At 52.5% G+C, this 16,500-nt stretch overlaps 2 protein-coding genes and 1 long non-coding RNA gene across 4 annotated transcripts; 1 reads left to right on the top strand and 2 right to left on the bottom strand.

The window, feature by feature from the left end:
* Positions 1-798: 798 nt before the first annotated feature.
* LOC129670466 (uncharacterized) lies at positions 799-2,621 on the bottom strand. Its single transcript, XR_008719217.1, has 3 exons — positions 2,107-2,621; positions 1,921-1,984; positions 799-1,405 (listed from the first exon to the last, which is right to left on the bottom strand). It is a non-coding gene; the product is annotated as an uncharacterized LOC129670466 (long non-coding RNA).
* Positions 2,622-2,868: 247 nt separating this feature from the next.
* Ado (2-aminoethanethiol dioxygenase) lies at positions 2,869-7,321 on the top strand. Its single transcript, XM_055599001.1, has one exon. The coding sequence runs from the start codon at positions 3,215-3,217 to the stop codon at positions 3,983-3,985; it is 771 nt and encodes a 256-aa protein (XP_055454976.1). The 5' UTR covers positions 2,869-3,214; the 3' UTR covers positions 3,986-7,321.
* Positions 7,322-9,725: 2,404 nt separating this feature from the next.
* On the bottom strand, positions 9,726-14,002 carry Egr2 (early growth response 2). Of its 2 annotated transcripts, XM_055598935.1 has the most exons (3): positions 13,716-14,002; positions 13,507-13,615; positions 9,726-12,155 (listed from the first exon to the last, which is right to left on the bottom strand). In XM_055598935.1, exons 2-3 carry the CDS (start codon positions 13,523-13,525, stop codon positions 10,921-10,923), a joined length of 1,254 nt encoding a protein of 417 aa, XP_055454910.1. In that variant the 5' UTR covers positions 13,526-13,615; positions 13,716-14,002; the 3' UTR covers positions 9,726-10,920. The 2 variants fall into 2 exon arrangements, with proteins under 2 accessions (XP_055454910.1, XP_055454909.1); XM_055598934.1 differs by having other exon boundaries at positions 13,507-13,776.
* Positions 14,003-16,500: the final 2,498 nt, after the last annotated feature.

Genomic DNA, 16,500 nt, shown 5'->3' with positions numbered 1-16,500 from the left:
TGCAGCTAAAAGGACAGCAGCAAACGAAATTATGGAAGTCGCCTCCCTGTGACCTACAAAGTGCCATGTGCCCTGCCGACACCCACTGGGTCTCCAAAACTTCTACCCACAACAGATTCTGGTACAGACATTAATGTAATTTGGGAACAGCACTTTGGACAAACAGCCCCAGTGTTTCTTATGCAGGTAGTCTGGAAAATGTGAACTCTTCAAGGAAAAGATGAACAGTGAGGGCCTGAGTTGGAGGCATTACCCGTTCAACCAACCAAAACAATAAAAAATAAAAATAAAAAGAGCCAACTAACGAGGGCCTAGAGTGTCTTGTGGAGACTGAAACACCCAACCAAGGACCATGCATGGACTGGACCTAAGCTCTCTTACACAGATGTAGCTGATGAACAGCCCAGCTTCACCTGGGTTTCCTAGTAAGGGGAGCAGGGCCTGTCTCCAACATGGACTCTTGCCTGCTTTTTGATCACTTCCTGGTGGGGCTACCTCGTCAGACCACGGTCCTGACACAATTTGATGAGCTGGGGTGGGTTAGTAGGGGAGGGCTCCCCTTTTTTGAGGAATAGGGGAGGGAAGAAGGAAGAAGGGGAGTTGGAATCAGGAGAAAAGGGAGGAGTCTACGAATGGAAACTGAATAAATTGTTGCAAAAAGGTAACCTTTCAAAACTTGGCTCTGAAACTGACAGGGCCACATTCCATGTCAGCACTCACTGAGGGCTTAAACCTTTTGGTCTTTAGAGGGTAACTTGATTGTAGCCATTAAAAATCTTAATGATACCTATTGTCCTGAAGCAGTTACTATGTTACCAAAGGTGTCACTGGTATTTGCACATGTATCTTATCTTTCAGATTTACAGATGAAATATATAGCTTCGTTTATGTAAATGCAGACAACTATTAAGAACGGACACACGGAATTCAAGCACACCTGTATGCTGTTCAAGTCTGGGTTCTGTGACGCCTATACCTCCCACTAATTACGCTTTAATACAAGTAAAAACCAGTAAGTAACTCTGTATTTGTAAACAAAAGGAAAAGACTTTCTCTTAAATAGTCCTTACTTACAAATAAACTGCATGGGATTTCCTTGCACAGGGAACTTCGACAGAGCATTTACCAATAGCACACCACCAACTTCTAAAGGCCAACCAACCTTTTTTTCTTTTTCTTTTTTGTTTCTGTTTGTTTGTTTTTGTTTTTCGAGACAGGGTTTCTCCTTGTAGCCTTGGCTGTCCTGACTCACTTTGTAGACCAGGCTGGTCTGGAACTCAGAAAGATCTGCCTGCTTCTGCTTCCCCCAAGTGCTGGGATTACAGGCGGGTGCCACCACGTCCTGCTGGCCAACCGTCCTTGGGGTCCTTTTCCATCGGGAACAGTTGCTCTGGCTCACACTCACCTGTCATGAGGAGTTGGCTCACCATTTACGGAATCTCACAGTGACCCCCACGAGGTGCTGAATCTAGAACCACCTCAGGGAGGATGTCCCGACCAGAACCCTATCTTTCCCTTCAATTCTCCTGGATCAGAAACCCTGGGATGTAATTTCTAGAATCATCTTTTAAGTTACCCAGGTGAAAAACGGTGGTTCAGACGTCTGGTTACATCAAAACCAGCATTCTGGGAATGAACGAAGTGGGGACTTGGAGGACTGGGGACGTTGGGAAAGACACACAGCTTGAACGCGGCACACTAAGGTGGAGAAGCTAAGTCCTTGCCGCACCCTGGTTCCAGTTACAGCAATTCAAACTTTTGTTTCCTTAGGCTGCATTTGCTGCTCTTCTACATACGTGCCGGCACTTATTCCCTCAAGTACAGAGGCGAATAATCACCTTCGTGTCTACCTCTTAGGAGTTTCTGTGAGGTTAAGATAATAGCCATTATCTTACAAGGCACCTGGAATATTGTACTTACTGGCTAGGTTACATAGCCCGCTACAAATGTATGCCTGCTTCACTGGAGAGGATTTTCCGGGCCACTGCAATTACAAAATGCACAAGAAACCCATGGTTAGCTTTGAAAGGCCAAGTAGGTCTTAAACTCGGGGTTAGGGTTTAAAATCTTGGTATCTACTATCTTCTTTTTCCAGGTGCCACCTACCTCTGTAAAGAGTCCAGTGAATAGTTACTCACTCTGGGGTAAACTTTCCTAAACTGGCCCGATGGTTGCACTGCACTAGAGACTCATGACAGCGGCAATCAGTACTCTGACAAAAAGCCCCTTCCTCCTCAACTGGTTTCTCAGGCGCTCCAGGGATGGATAACCGCTAGTATACGGAACCCTGGCCGTAGCAAATGGCCCCACCATCAGTAGGTCAAGGAGCGGCGTCATCAGGCCCGGCGGCAAACGACAGCTGCGCCCAGCTGTGCTGAGTGACCGCTTAGATTACCGCTCGACCCGATCCACCAACTAAGAAACAGAAGTACAGAAGCGCCATCCCCGGATCTCCGCGATGCACCCATCGTGGCCCACGAGTTGCTGAGGTTGACCCCGAAGCCTCATCCTCAAGGAGCAAGGGTCAAAGGTGACCCGGAGTGACCCAGCAGGCCCTGGCAGCACCAGAAGGTGAACGACCCTCTCGCCCCATTCCTCCCAGCGGCCAAAAGCCTCCACCAGGCTCGGGACAGCTGCCGGAAGTGTGTCACCCCGCCTGCGGGGATGCCGGGAGTTGTAGTTAGATGGCTCTATCCCTTCCATAATCGTTAAGTCTCATCAAACAAGAAAACACCCTGAAGCTCTGGAGGACGTGGGCTTGGCTTTCTGCGGGGTCTTAAGAGTCCTGGTTTCCCGTCTCCGCAGAACGCGTTCGCGCAGCGCGCAGCCGCAGCCTCGGACTACAAGTTCCAGCGTGCCTTGCGGGTGCGCCCGCCGCGCCCGGCTGTCGTCGTCGGTGCGGGCCGAGTGAATGGAGCTCCGCGCATGAGGCAGCGCCTGGCACGGCCCGCGCAGCGCCAACCGGTACCCCGAGCGTAAGTGCGGACCGCGGCCGCGCGCCTGCGCACTCGCCTTAGCGCGCGGGCAGGCGCCCGACCGTTGGCTCGCTAGCGGGGCGACAGTGCCGGGCGGCCCCGCGCGCCCCGCCGGCCGGTGGTTGCGGGGCCTCCCGCCTGGCGCGGGGCTGCGGGCAGCCGTGGCGGCCGCCGGAGACCGCAAGGGGCGGCGCAGAGGCGGAGCGGGCCGGCCACGAGCCGCGCAGGAAGCGCCGAGCATGCCCCGCGACAACATGGCCTCCCTGATCCAGCGCATCGCCCGCCAGGCTTGTCTCACCTTCCGCGGCGGCGCAACGGGCTCTGATGCCCCCGCGCCCGGCTTCCCGGAGAACCTGAACCAGCTGAAGACCCTGCTGACCCAGGTGCGCGCCGAGGACCTCAACATCGCGCCGCGCAAAGCGCTGCCGCAGCCGCTGCCCCGCAACCTGCCGCCGGTCACCTACATGCACATCTACGAGACCGAGGGCTTCAGCCTGGGCGTGTTCCTGCTCAAGAGCGGCACGTGCATCCCGTTGCACGACCACCCGGGCATGCACGGCATGCTCAAGGTGCTGTACGGCACGGTACGCATCAGCTGCATGGACAAGCTGGAGGCCGGCGCCGGGCCGAGGTCGCCGCCGCCTGAACAGCAGTTCGAGCCGCCGCTGCAGCCCCGGGAGAGGGAGGCCGTGCGGCCGGGCGTGCTGCGCTCCCGGGCCGAGTACACCGAGGCCAGCGGGCCCTGCGTGCTCACGCCGCACCGGGACAACCTGCACCAGATTGATGCGGTGGACGGGCCAGCCGCCTTCCTGGACATCCTGGCCCCGCCCTACGACCCAGAAGACGGCCGGGACTGCCACTATTACCGTGTGCTGGAGCCCATCAGACCGAAGGAGGCTTCCAACTCTGCCTACGACCTTCCCCGAGAAGTGTGGCTCCTGGAGACCCCACAGGCCGATGACTTCTGGTGCGAGGGAGAGCCCTATCCAGGCCCCAAGGTCCTGCCTTGAGGCTCCTGCCGCCCCCAGGAACTGTGGGCCAAAGCTGTGCCCTGCCCTGCGCAAGAAAGGCCTGGCTGCCAGCGACCTACCATAAGGGCTCTTCTCCCTCTACCCCACTCGCCTGATGGATGGATCTACTGGAGTGAGCAGCGCCTCATCTTGGGCAACCATGGGGAGCACGGCCCACTGGAGTACAGCCACCGGGCACGGTTATGGGGCGGGTGGGTGGGAGGCTAGGTTGCTTCCTGGTACTGTCACTGCCACCAAGGCTTTGATTTAAGGGAGTGGGGCAGGGGACCCAAAAGCGCTTCCGTCCTAAAGCCATAAAGAAAATATTTTTGTTTCTCATTACCTACAAAATACACTAAGGTGTTTGAACCCCTTCTCCCCTTGGTGACTTGAAATTTGTTTTCTCCTGCCCGCAGGACCTCTTGCTCCTTAATAGTTTATTACTTATTGTGCATGACCTCGACTTGTTTTTTAGTTCAAGTCATTGGTTTGGTTTAAACACACACACCCAAAAACAAATAGAGTTTCTACAAAAACCATATTGAGTTTCTAAACCGGGCAGTTCTGAAAAGACCTCTTTCCAGCACTTGGGTTCACCCTCATAACCATGGGTGTTGAGGATAATTTCTAACCTCCCCTTGCTTGCTAGCCACATCTGGTGTACTCAGGTAGCCTTTAGTAAGTTCACATCTGTGAACTCCCTGAGGTCAGGCCCTTAGAGCTCCTCCCCCCTGAGTCTCCTGATCTGTCATTTCAATAGATTGTTGTTGGGGAGTCACCTTTACAGACTATTATCCTCAAGTGACTTTTCTTTATGCACCTCAAAGATGATAATAATTATGTGGTTTCTAACCAGAAGGTTCAGAGGAGCTGAATCTGGCATGCTTCCAAATAACTGAATGTGCAGCCTTTGGCCACCTGTTGAATTCCATACTCTATTTACTTCCAGCGTCTTCCTGTGAAAGGAGAGAAGGGTACTCTGATCAGTTTTGTTGTTGCTCTTTTGTTTTGCTTTTTTTCTCTCTCTCCCAGGAACCTGCAGAGGGCTGCAGATCCAGCTGTGTTGCTGGGGGTACTATCCCAGAACTCCCTTGAGAGCCAGTGCTGGCACCTGCCGCCCCTCTCTGAAGAGGTGGAGGGCGTGTAGTACCGTGGGAGGGGCTCCTGGTGTAGGCTGCTTGCCCAGCAGGCAAGAAGCCCTGGGCTCAACCCCCAGCACCGCAGAAACCAAGTGTGGTGCACACCTACAGCTCCAGCATTTAGGAAGTGGAGGCAGGAGGAGCCCTTCAGTGTCTTTCTCGTGACTACATAGTGAATTTAAGAGGAACTTAAATGGCTAGATGAGCCACCGTCGTATAAATGTGTGTGTGCACATACACACACATAGATAATGCATGAAGGGGATAGACAACTGAGAATTTAGCCATCTAAGGGCATCAAGATTGAAGATTAAACCCTTGTGCCAACTCTTGCACCAAACTGCTGTAGTTCTGTCCACGCATTACCGTCTTTACCATGTTTACAGATGTGTTGACACCATAGCTTCTGGCCATGGAGCACGGGTTCTCCTTTTTTACTATTCACAGGCTTCCTTTTTATCGCAGGCCTTTTCATAAAAACAAACTGTAGAAATGAAATGTGCCCAGCTGTCTTCTAAGCCCTCTTGATGGCTTGTGTGGCAATAGAATTCTAATATCTGTAATAAATGGAGACTTAACCATCACGGGTGGCAGGTGTTTGGTGACCTGGTAGGGAAACTGCTTTTGACTCCACGTATCCAGGTTACACAGTCCTAGGCTGAAGGGGTGTTTGCTCACAGTCCAGTTGTTAAAGTATTACAAAAAAAGCAAATTATTGGTCCTTTGGCTTGTGGGGTTTTGTTTCATCTTAATCAAAGTGAAAGCAACAGGACAGTGAAAACCTGTTTTAAACCTAACACAGGTCCAACACCAAGGACTTCCACCAGGGCTGCTAGAGTTCAGGTTTCCCATCGTGGAGTTTAAATGTCCTTGGATCCTTGTGGAACAGTTCTTTGAGCCACTCATTTGAAAATCTAGGTAGGAAGTGATGGTTTTAAACTTGATAATTTTTTTAATAGAATAGTGATGAGTGTGGTTTTCAGCCACATACAGTTTTTGAATTGCAGCAAAGGTTGTTGAGAGTCATATAGCATATTCTAGGGTACTTTAAACTAGCCTGTAGAAACCTATCCTGCAGCGAGGCTAGTAATAAAAATTATCATGAAAGCCTTTATTGCAAAAGAGGAGGGGAAAAGTTAAAGGTTGATTACAAGCAATTTAGAAGGAAAAAAACCTAAGGTGCTTTTCAAAAGAATAACTGAAACTGTTCTGGGCTAAAACAGCAATACTGTGCTCCTCATTAGTTCAGTAAGAACAGTGGAACTGTCGTTTCACTAATACATTGAGTAAATTTATGCTGAAAACAGTGTAACATTTTAATGAGCCTCTCTAGAAAGAATATGCTCATTACTAAGGCAAAATGTGCAGAAAAATCCTTGCACTTCTATGCATAAACTATTAGCTATAACTGCTGCCGTTGTGTTTCCGCATATGTCTACACTATAGATTGTGATCTAGAAACTGGGATTGAAGTTACCGTCTCCTTTCCTTTGGAAAGACCAATGAGCACAATGGTATCAGCACTTTTTTTGATGAGTAATAAATGCAATAAATAACTATAGCTCATGGATGAGAAACTGTCTGATATTTGGATAAGATATTGTCTGTCTAAATACTCTGAAGCTTTTAAATTTCATAATTATTTCAGTGACTACTTCGTTGTAAGTACCTTTTTTTTGTACCTTCCTACTCCTACTCCTGAGAGAATTGATGGGTTTCATACCACATTGCTGCTGGTTAAGTGAAAAGGCCTGCTTTTTAAGTAATGTGTTTTATCAATAGGAGTGAGTTCTTTGACATGAGGAGAGTCCCTCTGTCAAAATGTATACTTTCATCCCCCCCTTGCATTGTCTTGTAGATTCCTTGATCTTGACATCTGGGGAGGACTTTGCCAACTCCTGTTACAAATGAGCCCAGTGCTTTAGTTCTCCTGATCGGCAGAGAAACAATGTATCCCAAGTTCAGACCTCTGCCGTTGCTGTTCAGCATTTACTCCTGTAACTGCAAGCTCAAATTCAAAGTTTATGGTTCCACACAATCCAGATGCTCCAGATGATCATTGGTCCATTGCGCTGAGGTTGCTGCTGTCAAAGAAGGAGATCGTTTGTTAATGGCACCCAGTCTTTAAATGCAGGGGTGTTTTCGTTTCTGAGTAAAATCTGTGTACTTACGGGAAATAAAGGCATGTTTAAAATTATGTGGAAATAATGTTGGTTATTGCAAAGTGGAGAAGGAAAACATTACCTCTGATGATAACTATATTTTAATAGTTGAAAGCTCACAGTTTATTCCATAAGATTGTATTGTACCAAAAGCCAGTAACCTACAGATTTCCAAAGACCTTAGTTTATTAATTTATTAAACTTTAAATTAGTTTGTTTTTTTGAGAGTAGTCTTTGAAACAAGACGACTGAAAACTCATCTGATAGTATTTAATGTCTAATTACATGATTTCGCTGTAACAGAAAAGGCCACTTTAACCTAAAGAAAGGCCTTATTTAACCGAAGGAAAATAGCATGAAAACAAATTAACTCATTCTGAAAAGGGGGAAAACACTCAAGACTTAAGTATTTTCATCTCGTGACCTTGTTGTCTTCCCTTATGGATTTGGTGGTTGTGGTTAGGACTGGCAGGGTTTTACCCATCTCTGCCTACCTGCCCCCGTACACACTGAAGAGTTACAACAGTTGAGAAACAAAATAATTTGCCTTGATCTAATTAGCAATGAGGATATTGAAATTAACTAACCTGGCTTGAGAAAGTTATTTAGGTTTAATCAACTGTGATACAAATCAAACCTCAGAGGCATGAATCCTTAAGGAATCACTCTCCACAAAAAGCGACTGAAACATTTGTAGTTGTGTCCCTTAAAGTGCAGGGAAAGAGACTGAAAGAACCAAACTTATCTGTGCTAGTTTCTTAGGCACGTTTTTTAAGGGTCTTCAAATTTGGCCATGAATGCTTTAAGCTGAGAAAGAAATTTGGTTAAAGATACTGACTGAGCTGCTATGTTAGCATCTGGGGGCAAAGCCACAGGGTGGCCCTGAGCAAACAGGTTTACCAACTCTTACAGCTCTGATGAGGTTTGCCACCACACCAACATGAAACTAATTACATGACTGCTGTCTTTAGCATGAGAGCTCTTTATGTTTTTTAAATGTTTAGTCCTGCGCTTAAAATCATGGCTTAGGTTAATTGAAGATGCTCTAAATTGTTTGGGAAAATGGTTAAGAACTGTACAAAATTTGGGTGTACTAGATCTTTCTCTAATGAAAGTTTTGCAGGAGGGCAAGTATTTGTTTAAAAGTTGCCACAGCGTGGCATTGCTTTATATGCCAATGTTGGATAAACAACAGTAATACTCTTGACAGTTGGCAAGCCTGAGTTCAGTGGGAAATTGCAAGGCAAGGAAAACATCCCACACTCAAGGTTTTGGAACTATTTAGGAGTTCTGGAAAGAAGTTTCTACATCCATGAAATAGGGATGAAGGAAGGAGATTCAGGGGGGAAAAAAGCGCTAGTTGCCTCTGTGAATTGAATCTCAAATCCTAGTGCTGCTTAGGGCCAAAGATCTGATAGCTACTCTAAAATACAAGCCCTTGGTTAGCAGCCATCAGCTTGAGGGACTTCAGCGGGACCAGAAGCAAGGGAAGGAGTTTTCTGCCGAGACAAAGCAGTACTGCACCAGCAGATCATATTACATAAGAAGCAGTGGACATTGCAAGTATTTAGGTCCAGATTTTCAGAGTAACAATGCTAACAGAGACATGATCTGTTGGCTCTGTAAGATAAGTGGGTAGGTCAGATTATTTTGTGTTTAAAAGAAAATACAAAAAGATCCCAGTAAAAGAAACCTTATAGTGTATTATTTTGCAAACCATTACCTGTTATCTTGGGGGAGGCAACTTACCTTTTAATTTTAGGTTACCTTGGAGTTTTACGGCCTGTTGTTCACCTGTCTTACATGCTCTTTTGAGAATCACTTCTAGATCCACCGAAATTGTGACAAATGATCCCTCCAAATATGGGCAATCATGAGAAGCCAGGCATGGAGAGAAATGAGTCCTGGGGTAATTCCTGCAGCCGCCCATTAATGCTGTCAACAGCAGTATCTGAGCAATTTTGATCTGAAGGGATGATAGCTCTTTTTGAAAAAGTTTTCTGTGGTCATACGATTAATCCTGGAACCCAAAAGTCATTTCCAGTGTGACCACACAGCCACACTTTCCACAAAGCTACAACTTGACTGAGCTCCAAGCTATAGTCAGAATTCTAGAAGCAGCTCTGAGGTTGTCGTCTCTGACTAGCCACTTGTTTGTAAGTATTTATTTTCCGGAGCCCACTCAGGAGCAGAGAGGAGCTGTAAGGCTGGTAAGTCAGAAAACCTCACTTTTACACTAATTCAAGGGGGAAATCCCTTAAGACTAGCTATGGCTTATGAATGGAAATGAGAGTGAGCCTTGGTAGCCACAGGCCAGCAAGGAAACACAGAGGGCCTTTGCTCGGCCCCTGGCTTGAGTGGCCTTCTGTTCGTGGTTCTTAGATGTAAATAGTAGTTCCACCCAGCAAGAGCTTCGTAAATGATTTCTGCAGCAAAAAATATTGTTGAAAGTATTTATTTACACCATAGTCATAAACCATCCGTTATCTGAACTCCAGTTAGTGGTTTTATGTTAGAATAGATTGTTTATTTTTTTCCACAACTATTAAGAGCTAATAACCAAACAAATCAGCTGCAGTGACATTATGCACATTCTCTTCTGAAACTTGACTACAAAGGTAACACTTTAAGTCACAAAACAGAGCATACAAAAATATACTTTCTAAAAAAATTCCAAATATTAATAGGCAGAAATATACAGCCATACTTAACCCCAGGGAGTGATTTGTTTTTTTTCCGTAGTAAGGCATCCTGTCTACATGCAGACCCTGTAACACTGCCCACACCACACCAGGCACGGAGGACACGACACGACTGCATGCATCCTATGTACATCCCCCTTTAAATAAGTTAACCTTTGACTCATTTCAAGAGACCATAAATGCTTTACATTTTTTTTTTCCCGAAGGTTCAGAACTTGGAGAACAGTGCACATCAAAAATACACAAAATCTGAATGGATATACACTGGAAAAATAATCTTCGTTTCTCAACAACAACCAAAAAAAAGGAGCAATATTGCTTTGTCCCTCCTATCATTGCACTTCTGTTCTCTGAGTTTTTAGTACATATTGCTTAACGGTTGAGACGGCCAGATACACTTCAATTCGCTGCTCTAGGGTCACAGAATGCCCGCAGCTCAGACCAGGCTCTGCTCGCTGTACAACTCCCCCCCAAGCCCCCCAGTCGGCCCCAAGCCATAAAGTGCAGTGGCAGTTTTGCTTAGTCTTTTTCGCTGTCCTCACTCCAAGGAACCAGCAGCTCCCAACCTAGTAGAGAAGGTCTCAGAACAAGCCTGGCATCCAGGGTCAAAATAAAGGGAAGGCCTAGCAAAACCTCATCAGACATCTCTGGGGCAGGGTCAGACCACAGCCCTCTTGGCCAGAGGCGCTCACCCAGCCCTCCTCTGGCTCCCCATTGCTTGGAGTAGTCAACTCCCCTAAGGAAGTTAAATAGCCTAAGTTTTTGGGCAGGCGTTTTTTTGGGGGGAGAAGGTGGGGCAGGGCTGGGCTCCGTCGAGGTCCTCGTCCACTATCACGAGATGACGGGGAGGAACAGGGAAGGGTGGTAGTGTTGTACAGCTCGAGTGGACGGAGGGCCTGTGGGGCGTGGAGAAACCGGCGTGGAGCTTCGTCTCATGGTGTCCTGGTCCGAGAGGTGCAGGAGGCCAGTGGTCCTCCGAGGGTGCTGTTCCCGCACAGGCTGGCCTGTGAGCCCCCGGGAGGGCCGGAGGCTGAAGACTGCGCAGACACAGACGAAGACGGGGCGCTGCTCTTCCGCTCCTTCTGTCGAAGGTGGATCTTGGTGTGGCGCTTCCTTTCGTCACTCCTGGCAAACTTGCGGCCGCAATAGTCACAGGCAAAGGGCTTCTCCCCGGTGTGGGTGCGGATGTGAGTGGTGAGGTGGTCGCTTCGGCTGAAGTTTCGCATGCAGATGCGACACTGGAAGGGTTTGTGGCCCGTGTGGATTCGGATGTGCCGGGTCAGCTCGTCCGACCGTGAGAACCTCCTGTCACAACCCTCTGCCGGGCACGGGTAGGGCCTCTCGTGCACTGGCGTTTTGCTGGGCCTGTTAGGGTACTTCCGGGGCCGCAGGATGGGCCGCAGGGGCAGGTGGTGCGGGTTGTAGGGGGTAGCAGTCACTGCTGCCGAGCCACTGCCGGGCAGTCGGGGTCCCTCACTGCCTCCACCTGCCCCTGGTCCCGTGACCCCAGCACCGGGGCCCCCCAGAGTAAAATTACGGATGGTAGACAGTGGTGTGAGCGGAGGGGGGACCCGCAGGGAGTCCAGAGGGCAGGGAAACGGCTTTCGATCGGGGCCAGCGGAGCCATGCGGATCTCTCTGGCACGGAGATGGGAAAAATCCAGGATAGTCTGGAATCATAGGAATGAGACCTGGGTCCATGGCTGGCTTGGGGGATGGGTAAGAAGGGGGTGGCTGGTAGGCCAGAGAGGAGGTGGACGTGGTGGGTGGTGACAGGAACGCTGAAGGGTCCTGGTAGAGATCTCCAGCACAGCCCGAATAAGGAGGAGGAGGAGGAGGTGGTGGAGAGTAGAGGTGGTCCAGTTCAGGCTGGGTCTGGGACATGGTACACACGCCCAGGGGTCCTGTGGCCAGTGGGGGAGCAGAGGAGACGCTGGACGAGGCTGTGGTTGACGCTGGAGGGGTGACCCCTTGCAAGATGCCGGCACTCACAATATTGATGATGCCTTCTGGGTAGCAGCTGGCACCAGGGTATTGGGGGTCGATGGAGAATTTGCCCATGTACGTAAAGGTCTGGTTTCTAGGCGCAGAGATGGGAGCAAAGCTACTAGGATATGGGAGATCCAAGGGCCTCTTCTCTCCAGTCATGTCAATGTTGATCATGCCATCTGGGGAGGGAAAGGGCAGGAAAGAGATGCAGTAATGAAAATGCAGGCAAGAACCAATTCTCTCTTTTCTCTCTCTCTCTCTCTCTCTCTCTCTCTCTCTCACACACACACACACACACACACACACACACACAGCCACCCCCATTTCAGGATTCCAACACTATAGGGCTAGCTCAAGCTCCAACAGGTAGGGAAACTGAGGCCTGGAGATAGTAAAAAGTTCTCCAGAGTCTGGGATTCAAAACCAATCTCCAAGAAAGCAGGACGTGCCCCTCCCCCTTCTATCCCCCAGCCATCTGTGACTCTAGTCCCCAATAAAAATATCCAATAATAGCGACAATATCAAACAATTTCCCATCTGCCTCGGACTTCGCTCCCATTCCTTTGCTTTGTGGTCCCACTGCCTGCTGCCGAGGCAATGATACAGACACCACTAAAGAGCCGACCAATCCCAGGCGGTGCAGAGAAGGTGCCAACCGCGGCAGAGGGGAACCCCAGAACGGGTAAGTGGGTGGGTGATGTTCCCGTTGCTAATTCCTGGTGCCATCTCCCCCTCCCTCTCCCGCTGCGCTTCAGCTGACGACTGCCAATGGGTTCCCGGGCTGCGGAGGAAGGAGTCTAGGTTTCCCTTCCATCCCCACATCCTCAGCCATGCCCGACCCCCTCGCGTCCTCTGCCCCAGCCCCAGACCAGAGGCCGAGCTTCGAGGGAGGCGCGGGGGCTGAGGGAGACGACCTCACACGGCCTCGCCAAGGAACCCAGACTCACGCTGGTGCCCGCGCGGGCCTCCCTCTGCAGTCTCGGGGCCGCTTTCCGCTGTGGACTGGCCCTGCTCCCCAGCCTCGCCTCGCTAACCCCATTCACTCCGGGGCGATGCGCAAGTGGGGTGGCGCCTCCCGGCCGCAGCCGAAGCGCCGCGCGCTCCGAGGTGCTCTCCGAGTGGGCTCTGCCCCGAGAGCGCTGCCCGCGCGCTTCCCCGGCGCTCCCCGGCCGCTGAGCTCTCCAGACGCGCGACGCTCTCCCGGACTGCCCAACTTTCCCGGCACTCTAACCCCACTCCAGACGCGCAGGGGCCCGCCGGCGGACCCGCTTCCAGCCGGGAAGCCCCGGAGGGGTGCCGCCTGAACTCTGCGCCCAGCCCAAGCTTGACTTCTCGGTGACCAGGTGCGTCTGCCGGCGCGCACAACGCGGGGCGCCCTGGTCCCTCGTCCCTTCCCGCTCCTCCCGCGCTCACTTCCAGTCTTCGGGGCCGGCGTGGCCGGCGCCGTCCGCCCCAAGCGCCCACTCTCCCCTCCGAGCCCCGCACACCCACCGCCCCACCCACCAGCCCCGAAGAGGACACGCGGCTTACCTCCGGCCACTCCGTTCATCTGGTCGAAGGGGCCTCCCAGTTCACCATTGGGGAAGATGGTCACCGACGAGGCGGCGAGGTCTTCCACAGGGTAGAGGCTGTCAGGCAGCTGGTGCATAAAACCACTGAGAGTTACTGGGATTTTGTCTACGGCCTTGGCGGTCATCATTTGCTCCTCGCACAACCTGGAGACCCAACTCCCTCGCTACCTGGAGTGCCAGAGAAGCCGTTTTTGGAGAGGGGTCTGGCTGAGCCTGGCTCGGTATCTCCTTTGGCCCTCCACACTTAGAAAAAGACCACCACCACCAGCACCACCACACACGCCAAAAGGAAAAAAAAATCTTAACAGCAATAAAACTAGCAAGCAAGTTGTTGGCTTCTTTAAGGAAGAAAAATGACTCTCTGCCACTGATTCTCTCCTGCCTGGGACCCGGCTGTTGGGGAGCCAGGAGCTGCTGGTGTGGTGTTATTATAACAGTCAGTGTGTCCCCTCGCCCAGCTATTAATCAATCGCGGCTCTCTCAGACGGAAAGTGTTAGGCTCCCAGTATTTATGGGCAGGTCTTCAAGACCCGTGACGTCGCTGCCCATATATGGACTGAGGAACAGGGCCGGGCCAGCAGCTTTTGCCGTCACATGGCCAATTTGCATACGGGCTTGGCTCCGCGGGCTCCGCCGAGCTCGCCTCCCACCGTTCGCCAGCGGCGGACAGGGCCCCCCGGTGTGTGTGGGGGGGACCTCCCGGCCCCCGCCTGCAGCCGAGCCTCCGGGCTGCAGAGCTCAGCCCGGGGAGGGTGCGATCGCCGACCCCGGCGAGGTGGCCGCGGGGGAACGCGCGCGGGCCGCCGTGGCAGCTCCGTCTCTTCGGGGCGGGGAGGAATTCCGGTTCCCGGAGACTTTCCAAAAAAGGAGAGGATCCGGTGGCGGCGGCTCCGCCTCCCCGGCCCTTGTTTGGGCGCCATTCCGGAAAATTAAACTTCGGAAAGAAACCGAGCGGAGCCGAGACACTACAGTCAAACCCCTCCTTCACTTTTCTTGGCAGCTCAAAACCGCAAGCAAAAAAAAGTGACTGAAAAAAAAAAAAAGAAGAATAAAGAAAGAAGAAGAAAAAAAAGCTACCGGCATTCACGGAAGCTGACTGCCTTTTTCTGAATTACACGGTGGAAAGTAGTGTCTGGTGATAAGAGTGAATGCGGTCTTGCTTTTTTGGAAAGTCTGTGCTATTTATACAAGAGCGAAAACGGAACAGGTCTGGGCTGTTTGTTTGTTTAAGTATTTTGGGTAACTTGAGGGTAAGGGGTTAGAGGAGAGGATGGAGCCGGGGAGCGGCGGGAGCTTCTGGAGGGAGCCGAGGCGCCCCCTTCCTCTCTGCCCGCGCGCTCCCCGCCCCCCTCCAGCTGCCGCGCGGAGCGGGCGCCCTTCCCGGCGTGTCTGGGCGGTCCGCTGCGTGGGGGCAAGCCAGATGGAGACTTGGACACTCACCCTCTCCGGCGCGCGCTCGCGCACACACACACGCGCGCGCGCACACGCGCACACACACACACACACACACACACACACACACGCACGCTCCACTTCCGCTACACACTCTTCCCTCCCCCGCTGCCCTCTTACACCCCCCGCTCCCACTCCTTACGCTACACACCACACGCCTCCCTCTTGACAGGGCGAGGGCGTGCGCTCGCCTGAGCCAAGAGGCTCCCCAGGCGCCAGACGGGGCACCCTGGCCAGGCTCTGCCCTCACCTTCACAGGCCCCCGCGGCCCCCATCTCTATGTGTACGCTTTCCGGGGCCGCATCCTATCCCCCGCGCCCCAGATCTACCCGGGAGCAGTCTCCCTCTCCCTCGCTTAGAGCCTGCTCAGTGACAACAAATAGCACGGTTTCCGAGTCGCCTGGGAGGGGGTTCCCACACGAACACCCCTAGGCAAATAAATAAATAAATAATAAATAGATAGATAGATAGATAGATAGATAGATAGATAGATAGCGCAAACCCTTCCAGTAGAAACCTTCCTGTTAAATTCCCCCCAAAAAAACTTTTTCAGAGGCCTAAACAGTGGCTCGTGCCGGCTCCTAGGACACTCGGCTCCCACCTCCCCTACGCGCCCAGCCCGCCCCAGACGCGCCCCGGCCGGGTTCCCAAGCCAGAGGCTCCCGGGCCCTGCGTTAGCCTGGGATCTGTGACGCAGGCTGGGAACCTGCCCTGCCCTTCTCAGCTCCAAAATGTGACCAAGAAGGGCTCCGGTCCCCGTCCCGGCTTTTCTCTGGCTGGCCCGGGCTGCTCGGAGCCGCCGGGCTGCCCGGCGGGCAGGAGCCAGGGCGCCACGCCGTGGACGGAGCGCGGCGCTGCAGGCGCTCTCCCGCCCTGCACCTGCGCTGCCCGTGGCCGCCGCGCGCCGGCTGCTGCCCAGCTTGGGGTCCGCTGGTCAGGGGACCCCACCCACCCACCCACCCCAGCGTCCCCCGGAGCTGTCTTGCCTCCCCCCCACGCCCGCCGCGAGAGTTGTGGTCCCGGGATTCGTCCTCCACCCAGACTTCAAACGCCCCAAAGCAAATCTGGGAAAGTTTCTCCATCGCGCTGCGCGCGCTCGCTCTCTCCTGCCAGTTGGGGGAATCGAACGCAAACTGGGGCGAGAGAGAAAGCTCACCGAGGGTGGGACCCCTCGTGGGTGTCCCCCCCGTCTGAAGAGCCCTGCGGGGCCCCGTTTCGAAGCGAGAGAATACGAGGGGAGAGAGGGCAGCGCTCTTACCACGTGCGCCAGCGCGCTCCGCCTGCGCTCCGGCCGGTCCCGCGGCCCCCGCGCCGACCACGGGCAAGACGACGCCTCGGAGGGGAGCCCGACTCTCATCTCCAGCCTGGATGGGGGAGAGAGGGGGTGGAGGGGGGGTCGGGTTATGCAAATAGAGGTCCCGGCGGCGGGGCTCGGGTTACGGTCCCCCCCCTCCAGGCCGGCCCCCAAGGTGAGACTACCCACCCGCGTCTACGCGCGGGC

This window comes from Psammomys obesus, unplaced genomic scaffold (assembly GCF_907164565.1).
Source record: "Psammomys obesus unplaced genomic scaffold, mPsaObe1.curated_primary_1811, whole genome shotgun sequence".
In the NCBI taxonomy this organism is placed as follows: domain Eukaryota; kingdom Metazoa; phylum Chordata; class Mammalia; order Rodentia; family Muridae; genus Psammomys; species Psammomys obesus.
The sequence above is the reverse complement of the archived record's forward strand: the minus strand, read 5'-3'. Positions and strand labels throughout refer to the sequence as shown.

What these genes read in the sequence shown, in the direction of transcription:
- Egr2 (XM_055598934.1), bottom strand. Translation starts at nt 13,675, where the DNA reads ATGATGACCGCCAAGGCCGTAGACAAAATCCCAGTAACTCTCAGTGGT. An exon ending in GATGAACGGAGTGGCCGGAG is followed by an intron (nt 12,156 to 13,506) that starts GTAAGCCGCGTG and finishes TTCCCTCCCCAG; the next exon opens with ATGGCATGATCAACATTGAC.
- Ado (XM_055599001.1), top strand. Translation starts at nt 3,215, where the DNA reads ATGCCCCGCGACAACATGGCCTCCCTGATCCAGCGCATCGCCCGCCAG.